This window comes from Chrysemys picta, chromosome 1 (genome assembly GCF_011386835.1).
Source record: "Chrysemys picta bellii isolate R12L10 chromosome 1, ASM1138683v2, whole genome shotgun sequence".
NCBI classification, from domain to species: Eukaryota; Metazoa; Chordata; order Testudines; family Emydidae; genus Chrysemys; species Chrysemys picta.
The window spans coordinates 110,945,151-110,963,296 of NC_088791.1; the positions used below are offsets into that span (position 1 = coordinate 110,945,151).

At 42.8% G+C, this 18,146-nt stretch overlaps 1 protein-coding gene across 12 annotated transcripts in view; it reads left to right on the top strand.

Moving 5' to 3' along the window:
* WNK1 (WNK lysine deficient protein kinase 1) overlaps positions 1-18,146 on the top strand; it is a 167,224-nt gene that overhangs the window by 44,287 nt on the left and 104,791 nt on the right. For all 12 annotated transcript variants that reach the window (XM_065582293.1, XM_065582304.1, XM_065582334.1 and 9 more), the window contains exons 2-3: positions 6,849-7,021; positions 17,531-17,751. In XM_065582293.1, the coding sequence (XP_065438365.1) occupies positions 6,849-7,021; positions 17,531-17,751 (394 nt within the window). The remainder of the gene's footprint in view (positions 1-6,848; positions 7,022-17,530; positions 17,752-18,146) is intronic.

Genomic DNA, 18,146 nt, shown 5'->3' on the forward strand with positions numbered 1-18,146 from the left:
TCCTAGGCAATTGCTTTCTTCTTGCCAGTCCCCTGTGTTCACAGCATTGTGTACAGGTGTCATAAACATCCGATTGTTTGGTTGTTACAAGCAAGTAGGCAAAAAACTGATAACAATGAAAAATTATTTGTAAGTGCTTCTATTGTCTAAGAATTTTGCTGTCCATGATCCTGTTCACTGCTTCTGTGTTTGTTTTGGTAGAGCAAAGTGCAATGTGGCTGCACTATGTAGCTCTGTTTGAATAGATGTCTGTCAGATGTAAACCAAGCTAGGCTTTACTGTAAGTGTAAACAATCATTTGTGTTAGAAGGCTTACTATTCTGTTTTAGTATTGACTATTTCAAAAAGGGAAATAATGAACTCTACCACTGCCCAACCCTGAGCCTCTCCAAGTTATGTACTCAGAAGAAATGCTACAGAGAGACTCTGAAATGTGGATTTTCCAGACTGAATGAACTGTTCAGTTGATTCATAATGTGGCCCTGCCACTGTAGTATTTCATAATTTAAAAGATAGTGGTAACATGCACATATTGGTTAAATGATATATTTAGCCAACCCCCTTTCCTTTCCTTGTACATGAAGCTACCTATTTGGGATCTCAGATGTATTAACTGTCCCTAAAAACAGGAAAGCCAACTAAAAACATATCAAGACCCAGCAGTAAATGTTTACTGGATGTGTGCATACTTTGAGATGCCAAGAAGCAAGTATTTTTATGGGAACTTAAGCTACTCCATTATCTGTGTCTGTGCCTCATATAAGGTACCTTAAAGATGGGGGAGGGTGATGGCTGTTTCAGTTCTAGTGTTTTCTCTTAATGAACAAAATGCAAGAGGGAAAGGGGTTGGTGAGGCTATATCTTGCTTGGCATGGCTGACTAAAGTGGGTCTTTTAAATGTTTACCAGTCATTGCACAATGTACAACAGCACTGATACAGACATGTGTCTCCCAACTGAAAGAAATTGCAATAGAAAATACATGGATAAATAGCATCTGCCAAGAAAAAAAAATTGAATGGTACTGAGCTGAACAATTGTTTCTCTTGCTGCCTGTCTCTGTTCCAGGACCCTGGCTCTACAGAAGTTCGTCATGTGCCGGGTAGCCTTGCTTTTTTTTGTTTTTTTGTTCTGCCTTGTCAAAACAATTTAATGTAGGTGGAAAGGAATGAATGAAATGAACAGTGTGGGCTTGATGCATCTGCTCCAGTTCGTTCTGAAGGCAACCCTGTGGTTGGGATATGACACTGAGTCCTTGGGGGGAGGGGTAGATATCAATTCAGGAAGAACAATGCTGTCCATTTTATGCAACACTAAAAATATACAGGCTGTCAAGCCCTTCTCAATTTCACTTCCTAAAATGGATTTAACTGCTTGTTTGCCTTGCCTATATACTCCAATGGCTTGAAGATACCATATGATTGCATTATTTCTTGTAAATTCTAGATTTTGATGTTTGCTTTATTCTATCCTAAGCCTTCTTAGCTGTTTTTACTCAAGTAATTTTTCCATTTCAACGAATGAGCCATTTTCCCCCACTCAAAGGCTGCTTAGTGACAGTAGCATGGGTTTCTATTAACTCCTTGAAGTGAAGGATGTCAAGTTTCTAGTCCTTTCTGCTGTTCATAGTAGTTTCTCCTTTCACTAAAATTGGATCTACACTGCTGAACTGAGTGCAAACCCCTCTCAGTTGCTTCCTCTTGTGTGGTGGTTTTTTTTTTTAGTGTTCTGGGTGTTTGACTTGTTCCTTTACTTACCCTACTTGCAGTTTGTTAATGTTAACCTGCTGGCTTTTAAACATCTAGTTGGAATACCTGGAATTGCTAGTGACTCAGAGCAGTAGGTATGTGCTGAAAGGATCACTTTAGATACCTATTCAGATTTACAAAAATGCTAAATAGGGCTCCTGTCCATATAATTCAGGTACCCTTGAAATCACTTAACCAAGTGCAGGAATTTCTTAAACAACCTGCCACAAACAATCCCCTCTTCTCCCTCAATTTCCCACCTTAATTACAATTCCTCCCATTTCAAATTTTGGGAGATTAAAAGATGAGCTTTGTAACATCCCTTGATAGTCATCAGATATGTGGAACCTGAAATTTTCCATTTTTGGTAGATGCATTTTAGATAGGTAGAATTGGGGTAATGATTCTTCTGCAGCACAGGTTCTCAACCTGGAGATGGTAACAATCCCGCCCTTCCCATATTGTTAAAAGGGAGGGCATTCTAGCTCCATCTTGGCTAACTGGCAGGGAGAAGAGTCCTGATAAATAAAAGGTTGAGAACCACTGTCTTACAGAAATTTCTTGTATGTCAATATTAGTGACTTCTGTTTGTAATTCTTTCATCTTGCCACTTTTCTTCATAGCTTTCATTCCTAATTGTACCTCTCTAACAGGGTTGGCCACATCGGGGGTGGGGGAGGTGGATTATTTCATGGATTCAATAAAGGTATCCAATTGTTCAGCAACAGTGGCTATTAAGACTATTGCTTTTCCTGTGAAGTGATATGTTTGTACAAGGAAGACTAGGGACCTTAAGATAGAGGCTGTCAGGTTTTCACATACTCAGCCCCGGTCTACACTACAAACAAATGTCTAACTGCCTCACTCGGGTGTGGAGAATCCATGCCCCTGAACAACGTAGTTATATCAACCTAACCACTGATGTGTAGACAGTGATATGTCAACGGAGGGCTTCTCCTATTGACATAGTTGAGACCTGCTGGGGAGGTGAAGTACCTATACTGATGTTAGAAGCTCTCCCATTGGTGTAGGTAGTGTTTTCACTAAGCACTACAGCGGCACAGCTGCACTGGTGCAGCTGCGCCGCTGTAAATGTAGACAAGCCCTCAGACAGCTCAGTTTGAGCAGCAGAGCACCGAAAGGTGACTATGCGATGGGAGTTGCTATAGCCTATCTTCACACACAAAGAAGTCTTACTATAGAACCAATAGGTTTTAGGCTAATATTAAACTTGTGCCAGTTGTTACAGTATTAGGGGACTAATTTTTTAAAATATGAAGTTATGCACAACTAAATGCAGTTTGCATGTACAAATGACCAGTTTGGTGCATAACTAGTCCTCTATTGTGTGTGCAAATACATGGTTTGGTAATATTTGCATATGGACAAAGTAAGCACATAATTGTACACTTGTTCTTGAAAAATTAACCTCTAAATATCAACATTTCTTCTATAAGCCTGCATGGATATGTCTTAACATTGAAGGGAATCTTAAGGCTTGTAGCAGTTATGGGTGTGATTATGGAGAGTGGAAGGGAAACACTAAGGTCAGGTCTACCCTATAGTTACATCCACACCCTTGAGTGATGCAGTTATACTGACCTAGCCTTCAGTGTAGACAGCACTATGTCGGCAGGAGGGCTTTTCCTGTTGATATAGCTACTGTCTCTCACGGAGGTGAATTGGTTTGCGTCGGTGTAGTAGGGTCTTTACTGAAGTGCTAATAGCTGTGCCACTGCAGCATTTTAAGTGTAGACTGTTCAATGGACAAGTGGTGTCTCCTCCCTCTGCCCTTCCCCCATAGGTCTTCGAAATTAATATTACATTAGAGTACTGCAGCAGCAAAACTTAAGCCTTTTTTTTTTCCACTTGTGAAAATACAGCTACTTACCCCAGCTTGAAACTTGCTGGCATGCATTAAATGTGCAAACTTGTCCCAAACTATTAGGGCAGCATGACTTTGAGGGGAATCTTAAGGCTTGTAGCAGTTATGGGTGTGATTATGGAGAGTGGAAGGGAAACACTAAGGTCAGGTGTTGAGTTACTCACTTCACTACCTTTGCCATGACTTTCTGCGAGTGCTCAGTGTTGAGTGTCTGTCTTCAGCACAACAGTTATATCTGTAGGGACATAACATCAGCATTGATGTGACCAGTGAGGACGAAATGGCTCAACATATGTATGCCCATTATGGGTATGTATGTGGCCAGAAGCAACACTAGTTAAATTCCATTCTGAGCTTTGGTGGTAGTATTGCAATGATGTGAGGAAGTTGAATCATCTGAGTTTGAGATTAGATGTTGGGTAGTTACAATGTGCGAACTTAATGTAACAGAGTTATGGTCTAAAACTGATTATTAGCAAAGTTTGTGGTACATCACTTTAGGTAGCATAATTTTTTATTTTTAAAAATGCATTCTCATGAATGCTATGCACCTAGAAAACTCTAGCATTTGGAATGCTTTTAGCCAATTTTAACAGAGAAACTCAAGACAGTAGTAAAGAGAGAAAAGGTTGTTTCCTGACTTAGTCTTGAATGGTTTTGCTAAGTTTGCGGCTATAATTGTTTATTATAAACTTAAAAGCTTGATAGACTTTTTCAATAATAAAAGCTGGTCTAAAATACAGTCTAAATATTTCTTTTTGGTTTTTGGACAATCTGCAAACTAAACTCGTTTCAGTATGTGAATATTTATTGTGTAGTATCAACACAAGTACATAGATACTTTAAATAAATATATTTATTTGGAGTCCAGGTCATGGAGCAGTGGCCAGGAACATGATACACCCGACATTGAGAATAGTCTCATACTGGAGGTTTTATGTATTGGCCCAAATATTGAGGGCTTCTCCCAGGAAGCATGTGATATGATGCAGTTCTGCTGATACACAGATATGCAGATTGTGTGTTTAAAAATATGGTGCATTGCTTTTACTGCCATTCATTCATTCATTCATATTGTAGAAACAAGTGCTATTTAACCTTTAACTGGTCCTTACCTGGAGCCTTTACTGTCTTTCTTATTTCTAGGGGACAGAAAGGTCTTTAGTCTCACAGTCAGACTGCAAAATCAAATCTACACTTGAGATGTACAAGATCTATAAACATATAAGCTTATTGCATATGTGTCTTTGGCAAGTGTATGTTCTGTTTTTACTTGGAAAGTAACAAAAATTGGCATGCATTCATTCCTGAAATGGGAAGAATTAGTAATATTGAATGTTAAGTTACCTATAAGCCAAATAGCTTGTCGTATAACCCTTCAGTCATATCACTTCATTCTTTTGTTTTAGGATAATGCTTAAACAGGATTATAAAATATACCGGTAATTCAATATTTGAGATAGACATGTTTTAAAGTAGGCCATTGTGGTTGAGTAGTTTTTACAAAGTAGGTAATGGTGAGCTGTACGTGTAACTTATAGTTAAGAGTTCTGAAGACCTTTAAGAGTGTTTTGATTTTTTTTTTCTTCATTTTCATCTGGAAAATCTTTACGCTTCTTGCACTTGTCTTTAAATTATAATGTTCCCGCTGGAAAATAGCCTAAGTTCCTCCATAACTATGGCTATGTCTACACTACAAATTACTTTGTTCACACCCCTGAGCGAAGTAAATTATACCAACCCTACAGGTCTTCATCTGCATCTGAGTAGTATTGGGAAGTCACATTTAGGGAATGTCTATATAACATTTTGGAGCGAGCCTCCCAGCCCAAGTTGACAGATTCAGGCTAGCAGGGCATGGATTAGTCCCCTAAAAGTAGCTGTAGAAACAGCGCTTTGGAGTTGCTACTCGGACTCTGAAGACCAACCTTCCTCTGTTGGCTTCAGAGCCCGAGCTGCAACTTCAAAGTACTGTAGTGAATCTATCCTCTTGAGAGCTGGCAGCTAAGCTGATGGAAGAATTCTTCCATCAACATAGCAGTGTCTGTAATGGGGCTTAGGCTGGCTTACGTTTTCTCACTCAAGAGATAATTAACACTCCTGACTGACCGCTAGTTCAACCTAGGTTTTAGGTATGGACCAGTCCTAAATCTCTAAATGTAGAATTCAGTCCTATACTCTTGATATTGATCCTCTTGCAGCAGGGAAATCCTAACATGTTTAGTCTGCAGTCAGGGCCGGCTCCAGGGTTTTTGCCGCCCCAAGCGGCCACCTCCCAAAAAAAACCAGAAAACAAACAAACAAAAAAGCCGCGATCGCGATCTGCTGCACTTCGGCAGGAGGTCCTTCGCTCCGAGCTGGAGTGAAGGACCCACTGCCGAATTGCCGCCGAAGAGCCGGACGTGCCGCCCCTCTCTGGTGTGGCCGCCCCAAGCACCTGCTTGGTAAGCTGGTGCCTAGAGCCGGCCCTGTCTGCATACAAAAGAGGCAATTCTGAAGCATATTTCTTAATATTTGGGGATCCTTAAATGTATTGGACCACTGTATCCCCTTCCCCTAAGCATTAGTAGCTGTGAATCTGATTTTTGGCCAGGGGGTAGGGAGAATAATAGGCTCAGAGGATGTGAGCCCTGGTTAATATTACAAACCTATGATGGTATAACTACATTGCTCGGCTGTGGAAGATACCAACCTAACCACTGGCGTAGATAACGCTATGTTGACAGGAGGGCTTCTCCCATTGACATAGCTACTGACCCTTGAGGAGGTGGAGTAGTACCTGTGCCGACAGGAAAAACTACCTATGCCAAAAGGAGAGCCTCTTCACTACGTGTTACAACTGCATTGGTGCAGCTGCACTGCCACAGTACTGTAAGTGTACACAAGCCCCAAGACTAGTGACTCTCTAGAGAGCAATTGTATGGCATAAACTACTAAATCCGGTAAGAGGCTGTAGTAATAGAATGCATCTGCATTTATATAGTGCATTTAAAAAAAAAGAACATGAAATATGCAATTGAATAACAATTGGGTGGAGTGAATTGCTTGTAAGTGAATGAATCTGAGTGGACTTCAGAGTCTCCGCTTATCGGAGAATCTTACTAATGTGCAAGAATCAGCAGCTTGTCACTTTTTCAGCTTGCTGCCCTTCCCATGTGTTAAAGTGGACTACTTTGTATAGGTTTTTATATATAATCTCTTCTCTTTTTTTGCTAGGATCGGAAGCTGTCAAAGTCAGAGCGGCAGAGATTTAAGGAGGAAGCTGAAATGCTGAAAGGGCTCCAGCATCCTAATATTGTTCGGTTCTATGATTCCTGGGAGTCTACAGTGAAGGGAAAGAAATGTATTGTTCTCGTGACAGAACTCATGACATCTGGAACGTTGAAAACGTAAGTGAGCTCAGGCACAAGAGGGGTGTGTGATAATGATTAGCATGACATCAGAATGTTGAAATAAAATGGAAACCAGTGTTTCTTTTCAGAATATCTAAGGCCAAAGACCCATTTCTGGAAGTGAGGCAAACTAAAGCTTTCTCTATAATCCTAAAATTACTGCTCAAGTTGGATGCTATTAGCACCTTAGAGTGGGCCATCCTTTGAGGTTGTGAGATTGATAAATTGTCTCATATCACTTTCTAGTATACACAGGCAGAAAAAGGTGGGTTTTTATTGGTTTGTTTTTAATTTCAGGGATTGAGGATACAAGCAGTGATCCTATTCATCTCTTTGTAACTCCCCTTTTACGCTTAAAATGTAGTGGTGTTGTAGCTCTGTTGGTCCCAAAATATTAGAGACACAAGATGGGTGAGATAATATCTTTTATTGGACCAACGTCTGTTGGTGAGAGAGACAAGCTTTCGAGCTTTCATAGAGTTGTTCTTCAGGTCTGGGAAACTCAGAGTTCTGGTCAAGCTCAAAAGTTTGTCTTTTTGCCAAGATAAGTTGGTCCAATAAAAGATATTATATCATCATCCACCTTATGTCATGTAGAATGTAAGCTCTTTGGGACAGGGACTGCTTCTTTGTACAGTGCCTAGCATAGTCAGGCCCTGATACGTGATTGGGGTCTCTAGGTGCTACCACAATATAAATAATTCATAGAAGTACGAAAAGTTATTTGCAAAGCTTTTTATTTGATGGAAAATTTATGGGGAATTTCTAAACTTATTTCTGAAAGTAAGTGTCTGAACTTCCAGACTGTAATTGAGCTCTCTGTGAAACTGTAAATCTGTTTTAAGCCTGAGCTGAAGTGAGCATTAGGAAATTGAGTTGCAAGGAAGCCCTCTAGTGGTGACTACAAGATTACAGAGAACATTATACTTCAGTGCAGCTTTGCAACTTCCTTAGGTTTAGGGTAGACATAATTGGATGTTCATTGAACATGTGCACAGTTTTTGTCTATTTGGAACTGGAATAATTTTTTGGGGGGTGAGTGGGTAATAAAGAAGAGATTCAGTAATTTATTTAATTGCCCTTTAAGTCTGACAGGACTTGAATTCTAGCGAATAAATAGGCAGCCTGTGGGAGCTTGAAACAGTCTGTAAACAAGTTCATAATCCATTCAGTCAAAATACCCTGACCTGCTTGTTTTTGTGAGATTTACTTATGGCCACAAATGAACACAGAGCAGGAAAAAACCTTTTCCACTGAGCATTCTAGATTACATTTGCAGGGGAAGTGCTTATCCTTTGTGTTGCATCTGTTACTCTGAAGTTCTACAATCATGAATGTTTTTCCACCCGTGCCGTGCCAAGGAACTGTTCAGGAAAGGGTTGTCTCTTCTCCTTCCCCCGCCCCGGTGGCTCAGCCTTCAAACAAGGCTGTGCTCTGTTTATTGCTGTAGATCATTAATGTAGACTAGTTGTTGGCCTATTGGAAAGATTTGAGGTGGTTGTCACAGTTCAGGGCAGTTGCACCTTATTTCCCCTCTGTGATACAGCAAGGGCACCTGCTCCAGACTTCTAAGCTGTTCCTTTTCATAGGTGGAGACATGTTTCTCCCCCTCTGGACTGGGCTATTTCCAGGCTGAACAGTTCCCTGCCTTTGCTGTGTTATTCCCCAGGATAAGAGAGTGTCTAAGCAGACCTGCTTTGCGTCTCTGCTCCGAGATGGTACATAGTAGTATATATGCCCAGAGTTTTAGATTACCAAACTGCTTTTATGAACAATCACATCTTTTCTCAATGCTTTTCTCAAGCGTTACAGTGAAAACACTTCAAAAACAGTAAAAGAATCTACACACATGCTAATAAGCTTACCAGACATCACCCCCTCACTCCAAGAAGGGCTCAGGGTGGTGATTAGTCCTTCAAACCCTGCCCCCCCCCAGTTGTTTTTCCTTTGGACACAAGTTGATCACATCTTCAGTTCAGACAAACACCTAAATCTTATGGGGTTGCAGTGGGCCAAAGACCTTCCAACTGTCCCTAAAGATTGGGGCTCCCTAGGTCCTATGTTTCCTGGATCAGAAGGAAGGCAGAGAGTCCTTTTTAACTCAGGCTATTTAACCAAAAGTCCTTTCTTTGTCTGATCCCTGTATAATCTAGTTTGAACCAATATATGCAAGCCCCTCTCCAGGTCGTAGCTCTGAGGAGGTGTTACATCCTGAGTGAATTTGCTTAACTGTCCCCTGCTGTTCTTAGTTCCTGGAGGGTTGTGGTCTCCCTCATGGAATTACATACAATCCTTTGTTAGTACATAAACATTTGCATTTTTAATACAATGAACTCCTAAAATACTTAAACGTAATTCCGTATTGTATTACAGTGGTGTCTCTAATAAATGAATGGCTCTGCAGAGCCTTTCTTGTGAGAAATGCAGTTGAAGTCTACATAAAGCTCTGAATATGCACCCATGTTTCAAGTGTGTTAGGAGAGAATTTGGTGCATTCTACTTGTTTTTGGTATTGGGATTTGAGAATAAAGTTCTAGTGCTAGGTTGAGTTGTTAAATTGGAGGTTTTGACAGATGGACGGAAGGGGTTTGGCACTTGAGGAATTGTGGGAGGCAGGAAAGGACTGTGAGGAAAATATTAGTTGGATGTTTATACTAAAAGCAAGTAAATAGTTAACAGTGACATGTAAAGATAATTTAGGTTGCAGACATAATTTATTATGCTGAATGGGTCAGTTAGCATCTTTCCAATCTGCAGACATAAGAAAATGTCACCACATTTTTTTTACACTAAGTCTGAATAGTTCTTGTTTGTCTTGTTCCAGGTTACACACATCCAAGTTGGTAGGCCGTGCTGCTTGCTAGTGATGCCAATATTTCTGCCTCTCTATTTTGTATCTTCCAGGATTTTCTTTCATCATTTGATGGGGTTTTACTACATGGGGTTTGACAACAGTTCTTCCTGTCCCAGAATCTCTCCAGCCCATGAGTGTCTTCCCATTAATCTTCTGTTCCCACTGTGGATCAGATGAGTCTGAGCCCAGGACAGTACAACAGGACAAGTATACCTGTGCCTGAAGTGGGACCCTATCTGCCACCACAGCCTGTCCCCCAGGCTGTGTAACTGCTTTCCTCTGACAGTTCACTCACATAGTTGACGCTGGATAGAAAGACAGAAAACTTTGATGAAACATCTTAATCATAGTCTCACTGGATCAGATTTGAAAACTTAAATGGACCGAGCTTCCACATTGCCTAATGGGAAGATAACTCAGTCCTGGTTTACCTCAAGTCATGGGTGGTGGGTATAATAGGCCAGGAGAGGTGCTGCCTCCCCTGGTGCTGCTGTGTCCACTGGACCCCTGGTTGCAGGGTTTGGCAGTGAAGTTTTTGCTTTATTATTTCCTATGCAGGTTCTGGGATGGCTGAGGAGGCACATACCGCCTCTTCAGCAGCCCCAGAACCTACATGGGGCATATTAAAAGCGTCTTCTACAGATGCTTTTTCCCCTGGGTGGTGGGCAGGTTAGGTCTTGGGAGGGGAGGGATGGCTGCAGCCAGCCCCAGGCTCCTGGCCGGGGGGAGGCTTGACTCGGGGCTTTGGCCAGCTTGGCCAGGGAAGACTCGGCTTGGGGCTTCAGGCAGGGAAGACTTGGCTCATCCGCTTGGGGCTTCAGCCAGCACAGCTGGGGCTCGTCTGGGCCCGGGGATTTGGCCAGCCCGGAGCTTCTCTGGGCCGGGGAGGGAGGCTCGGGGCTCCTGTGGCTGGGGAGGGGTGTGTGTCGGGCAGCTCTGGCCACAGGGGGGGTGTCTTGCCCCTCCGGCCATGGCGAGGGCAGAAGGGGCGGAGCTGGGGGCTAGCCTTCCCAGAGGGGGGCTCCACCCACTGTCCATGCCTCAAGTACAGGTTTATGGTATATTAAGACCTTACCTGCAGCACTAGAAAGACTCAGATCCTATCTCCTAGAGCTGGAAGGGACCCTGAAAGGTCATTGAGTCCAGCCCCCTGCCTTCACTAGCAGGACCAAGTCCTGATTTTGCCCCAGATTCCTAAGTGGTCCCCTCGAGGATTGAACTCACAACCCTGGGTTTAGCAGGTGAATGCTCAAACCACTGAGCTATCCCTCCACCAGAATTAAATGAAAACTAACCAACACCAAAGTAATGCAGAACATTGCTGCAAATTGGTAGCTTCTCAAAGATGTAACTTCTGTTTAAGGAACTTATTTACACAGTCACTTACTTGCCCCAGCCACAGCCCCTCTTCTAATCCTGATTACCCTTTGGTTTGGACTGTCATTAAGCTAAACTCCATGAGTAGGGCCCTACCAAATTCATGGCTCACTTTGGTCAATTTCATGGCCACAGGGTCTTAATTGGTCAATTTCATGTTTTTTGGATGTTTACATCTGAAATTTCAGTGTTTTAACCATGGGGGTTCTGATCCAAAGGGGATTGTGCGGGAGCCCCAAAGCCATTGTACGGGGGTTGCAAGATTTCCATACTTACTTCTGTGCTGCTTTCAGAGCCCAGTTGTGAAGGCAGCAGCTGCAGAGTTTCCTGCAGCTGGAGGAGGCTCCCGGAGGTGGAGGTAGGCCTGATCTCACCAGTGTTGCTGGGAGCAGCCCCAACCAGGGGCTCCTAGTCGCTAGTCAGAGCCAGTGGTGGATTAATGCATGGGCCCATAGGGCCTGTGCCCAGGGGCCCCAGACAATTTGAAAAATGGGTGCCCCAGCCCTGGCAGGAGCCACAGGGTGGGAGCCCTGAGCCCCAGCAGGAGCTGCGGGGGCTGAAGCCCTGAGCTCAGGCTGGAGCCAGCAGGAGGGGCAGAAACCTGGAGTCTGTGCAGGAACCGTGGCAGGGGCAGCAGCCCTCAGCCCAGGCACCCCAAGTCCCAGCTGGTGCCGTGGGGGGTGGCAGCAACCCCAAACCTGGGCAGGAACCACGGGGTGGGTGAGGGCTGGAGCTGTGGGGGGTGGCAGACCCCAGCTCAGGTCCCTGAGCTTGGGCAGGAGCTGCAGGGTGTGGAAGCCCTGAGTCCCGGCTGGAGCCTGGGTGTCCCCAGCCCTGGCAGGAGTTGCTAGGGTGGGGCAGCAGCCCCGGGTTCGGGCACCCAGAGTCCAGGCAGGAGCCATGGGGAGAGGGAGGGGAAGCCCCGGATCTCAAGCGCCCTGAGCCTGGGCAGGAGCTGCAAGGGGGAGCGGCAGCAGCAACCCCGGAGTTCGCGCATCCCGAGCCCGGGCAGGAGCTGTGTGTGTGTGTGGGGGGATCAGATTTGATGGGAAGGGCTTCTTTCGCAGTCTGTGACATGTTTTTCACGGCCGTGAAATTGGTAGGGCCCTAGCCATGAGGGAGATTTACCAGTCTCACAACTTTATGCTGCCACCCATGATTGTAGTGTCTGAGTGTCTTCCACATTCAGTTGCTATAGCCAGGGCCGCCCAGAGGATTCAGGGGGCCTGGGGCAAAGCAATTTTGGGGGCCCCTTCTGTAAAAAAAGTTGCAATACTATAGAATACTATATTCTCATGGGGGCCCCTATGGGGCCTGGGGCAAATTGCCCCAATTGCCCCCCCTCCCCGTTGGGCGGCCCTGATTATAGCAAGTTATCTAGTGAACTTCATAGCCGTCTGCTTGTTTCCTTTATTTGAATGTGGGAAAATCTGCTTTATTGTAGGGCTGTACTCTGCTTTTTTTTTTTTTTTTTTTTTTTTTTAAGAGCAAGAGAGGTTGGGAAGTGGTCATCACAACCTATTTTGATTTTTTTTTTAAAGTTACTAATACAGCAAGAGAGTAACTGTATTTGTAGAATCATATGGCTTTAATTTCATGTTACTTCTCTTAGGCCCTAATCCTGCTAAGGAATCTGCCTGTCCAAGGCTGGGTCTACACTACCCGCCTTAATCGGCGGGTAGAAATCGACCTCTCGGGGATCGATTTATCGCGTCCCATCGGGACGCGACAATCGATCCCCGAATCAACGCTCTTACTCCACCAGCAGAGGTGGGAGTAAGCGCCGTCGACGGGAAGCCGCGGAGGTCGATTTTGCCGCCGTCCTCACAGCGGGGTAAGTCGGCTGCGATACGTCGAATTCAGCTACGCTATTCGCGTAGCTGAATTTGCATATCTTAAATCGACCCCCCCCCCTGTAGTGTAGATGTAGCCCAAGTCGTAATGAACGTTAGGGTTGTCTGTAACTAAAATAAAACATGTTTCCATATCTTTGGCAGAATTTGAAAGGAACAGTCAAATTTGTCTGTTTTGATTTGTAAAGCAAGCCTATGAAATTCTAAATAAGTAGTTTATCAAACAAGACCTGCAGTGTTTGCAGCCCATGTTAATGCATGAGAACAAAGTGAAATTAACTGGTCTATTTTCATTGTGAAAGATTAGTGAAGTGTAAAGAGCCTAAATATAATTCAGATTTAAAACTATTTTAGGTTTAATTTAAATTCCCTGACAGGTCAGGCTACTTAATGTGGCTTTTTAAAAACTAATATTCATCTAAGAACTGCTTCTTAAAGCCATTGAAATGTTCATTGCTCTTTTTTAAAAGAGCTGCAGTGATTAGTTGGCTGAGCCATTTATAAGACAAAGATATTCAGTTTTCAAAACCATGTTTAGAAACTGTTCTCTTTTTCTGTTAATTGAATGGGGCTCATGTAACTCAGAGGAAGGATTGCACTTTTATGTCAACAGACTAGACTGCCTGTTGGTTCTCTTTTTAAACAAAATGTAACTGTTAAAAGAAAAAAAAATGACTGTGATGGGTTCCCCCCAGGGTGCCACCTGGAAGTGGGGTATCACTGAGCCCCCCAACCCACCAGCCTGGGCTCCCTTTACACTGTACTGTGACAATCTGCCCAGACCCCATACAAGTAGGGACAGACCCAGCTGCAGTTACATGTAGATGCTGTGACTGGCACTGCATGGGAAGGCTCCAACTAGGGAACTTCTCAGCTACTCAGGCAGGCACCCCCTCTGGAGTCTAAACCCAAAATTAGAGAGTCTTGTGCTTCACAGGGAACTATACAGCATAAGCTCATGAAATTTGCCCCCTCCCTCAATGTGGAAAGGAATACACAACAGCTTTCTGCCCGAGTTATGACTCCCCCACACTGGTTTTAGACAAAGCAAAAACAAGTTTATTAACTACAAAAAATAGATTTTAAGTGATTATAAGGGATAGCAAACAGATCAAAGGCGATTACCTAGCAAATAAACAAAATGTCTAATACTCCTAACTTCAGATTCAAAAAGATACATGTATACAAATAGGATAATCGTATTCAGTAAATCATAACCTTTTCAATGATATCTCACATGATTTATCTTGCATAAAATACATTGATTGTCATAATTGTATTATAATATCACTGTGAAGAATATGGGGTGCAGTGTCACAATGACCTGATGTTCTTTTCTTTCGCTTTATGCTGTGAAAAGGTCTGATGCAGTTGTGTGGCTTTTTCTGCTGTGGTTTTACCTTCAAAATATTGGGAATGTCCATTTTGGCCTCGTTGAGGGAATCTGTGTAGCATAGACTCACACTATAGCTGAAGGAGAGGAGGCCCAATTTTTCACAAATATGACCTTTTTCCAGGAATGATAGTGCCAACAAAAACAAACCAAGTTCTAAACAGTCTGACTAAAATCCCTTCTCCTTTCAGTTGTTCAGCTTCCATTCATCTCTTGTGATGTTATTTCTCTAGTTTCTACAGTCGTCATTTTTCCAGGCTAGACTATCTGAATTTCTAGTATAAAAATAAAGCAGCAAGGGGAAAATAACCCTTTCAGGTCCTTCTTTATACACCCTAAAGGGATTAAGACCATTTCCCCCCATTGCAGATAGTCTTTTAAATAAATACTTAACAATGCACAGTTTGCAAATCTGACTTTCCATTTGTTCTTATTTGCTGCTGACATCCAAAACAATGTAACTACTGTCAGGATAGTAGCTGTCTGCCTGGTAACTAATCTGTGTTTTAAGATGTATTGTCTTCATTGGAAATGGACTGGAGTAAAGTTTTCGTTTTCCTTTTAAAATGTTGTCTGTGTGAGCTTTAAAAGCGACGTGATTGGTAGCTTATGACAGTGTTCTTGGAAAATTACAACAATCCTTCAGGGATGCAGGATGATGGTATGAGCCTAGTTCCTTTAGGAGTGAGGAACTGGCAGTAGACCAGCATATTTGAGAATCAAGACTGTAATTGGAGATCCCAAAAGCTGAACTAGAGTGCCACTAGCATGTGACCCTTGGAACAGGCATTAAAGAGATGAATGACTGTGTCAGTAGCAAAAAGTATTTGAGCCAAAATCATGAGTGGTAGCTGATATGAACCAGAGCCTCTTTCATTCGCTCTCTCTTCCTGGACTTGCTTTTTTCTGCCCTTGTTCTCTCCTTTAAATTGTGCTCTGATTTCCCTCTGGATTTGGCTCCTTATTGCTTTTACAGAGCTGTTTTACAGCAGGATTATCACTAGGAGCTTGATTTCAAGGGCTTTCTTTGAACCAGAGAAATTGTAGTAATGGGAATTAATGTGTGTGAGCTTATGCGGGCAATGATCCAAATGATTTCATCAAGACCAGCTCTTCTAATGAAGTGAATACACAGAAACCAGAACTCCTATTGGCAGTGCTCTGGGGTAAACATGATAATCCCAGTCTTATAGCATCACATAGTACTGACCTCGGTGCTGGTCACAGGAATTAGAACTGTCTTGGGGTGGTGCAGGAGACGGCCTTCTCAAGCATCGGTCCAAGACTGCGGAATAAACTGGGAACCATCACAAACGTCACCACCTTCCTCTGCATGTGCAAAGCACATTCCTTCAACCTTTCTTTCTCTAATATAAACACACAGCCACATGTACGTTTTTAAAAACAAAGAAAACCCTACACTGCACACGCAATTCTCCTCCTAGGGAGAAGATGAGAACATCAACCCATACATGAAAGATGTTAGTCATATTGCTTAATGCACTACTGGTTGGTGTTCAGAGACTATGGTGATGGGGTTGGTATAAAAACCTATATAGAAGTGGACCCAGATGAAGCCTAACAAGCCTGGAAACAAAAGTTCCATCTCTGGCCTGACTCATGTATTTAGACTTTTTCGAAACCCATGTCCGAGATAAGCAATAGTGTGTCAAGAAACTTGAGATTGTGCCATGTCTTCTCTGAAAGGTGGTTTGGATTTGTTGAATCTGTTTTGTCCATTCAGTAGAGTGCATCCTTTGGGCTAGAAGGTTCTTCCATCTTCACAGAGTTCTGTAATGAGTCCAGATGGTGTTTTCAGTTGGGTTTTAAGTGATTAAATCCTGTCCTACATCTCTTGAGACCTTTGAGAACAGCTAACTTGATTAGTCAAGTTGAGGCAAGTTTGAACTGTACCCTAGGTCCCTGGCTGAGTTGCTTGGATTAATATTTCAGTAGCTGAGTGGTTGCTGTGGTGACTTCATAGCTGTCACTCACTGCCCAACAAAACTTCTATTCATTTAGAATTTGACATTCTCCAGCGTTCTTTTCCTCTGCTGTGTCCAGGAAAAGGCATATTTATATAAGATAGTGGTCAGACCTAGCTACGTAAGCACTATATTAGAGGAAAAATGAATGGGGTGTGGGGGAATAGCTCTGCTGAGCAGGTGGTGCAGCATGGAAGATGTCAATTTTAATAAGGAATAATTGGAGATAAAGGGTTTTAGAACCAGGATTAACAAAATAAACGAAACCTTCAGCTATCTGCATTTGAAGTCATATTGTGTCAAATCAGTGATTTGTTACAACTATAGAATTAGAGTTCCATTTTATCCATCAGAACCATCAGTAGTCACCTCCTGGGTAGTAAACAAAATTAAACAGCAAAATGCTGAAGTAACTAGATAGGCCAAGCCAGCCCTCAGACTCACTAAAAATATGTATATGGAGGTCAATTTGGTAACTTGCTTAAAGGTTCTGGCCACGTTGGGGCCGTGTAGGCAGACTTAAAGTAGAAGGCAAAGCTGAGGTTTGGTAGTGGACAGAATTAGCTATTTATGAATTCTTGAATTCTGGAACTAGTCTTTCCTCTTCTGAAAGTTTTAAAGAACTGCCGTCTGTCAGCAGGGCCAGACTAATGCAGCTGTCTAAAAGACAGCATGAAATATATTTGAGTCACAGCTGTTGCTGTAGAGAGGAATGCCAAGGAGAGGAATGATCAGTGGATCTGCAGAGACAGATTCACTATTCCTGCCCTGCCTATCTCCAAAAACCTGCTCGCTGCTTCCATAGCTTACAGCTCTGCAGCCAATAGGGAGTGCTGACACTCTGTCATGGAACAGTACTGTTCCAGAGCATCCAGTGCACTGAAATCGGTCCATTAAATGTAATAGGCCACATGTAAATTGTAGTATACTCACTAGATTCAGTAGTATACATTAGTTGTTTTTATACATTAACAGAATTAATGGTGAAAACCTAACGAATGAACCTGAAATATGTATTCCCTTTTACTCTGTTCTTTTTCTCAGGTATTTGAAAAGGTTTAAAGTGATGAAAATCAAAGTACTACGAAGTTGGTGCCGTCAGATATTGAAGGGCTTGCAGTTTCTGCACACACGCACTCCTCCCATTATCCACCGGGACCTGAAATGCGACAACATTTTCATCACTGGCCCCACTGGATCAGTCAAGATAGGAGACCTGGGTCTGGCAACTCTGAAACGAGCCTCCTTTGCCAAGAGTGTGATAGGTAAGCCTATATTGTTTTTGGAGGCTGGTAGACCCAGTCCACTTACTTGGAAATTTGACCCTCCCAGCAGAAATTTCACTGAAGTATACCCTTCTTAAAATACCTGATCTGAGCTCAGAAAAGTGATACTGGTTTTGCTTCTGAATTGTGGGGCTCATTCTGCTGTACTGATTAAATATCTTTTGTTGCAGGGTTTTGGTATCTGTGCTCCTAGTATTTGGATACAATCTGTGGAAGCATTTTGGGAATATAGGCTTATTATGTTGCCCCCCATGGCTTAGTTGAACACGGTTGATAAAACCATTGTAGCTGGATTATGAGATATTAAACTGATTTAAATCTGAAATTGTATTTATTGCCAATTTGTTTGAGTGCACACACAGTGGTTTTGGTGA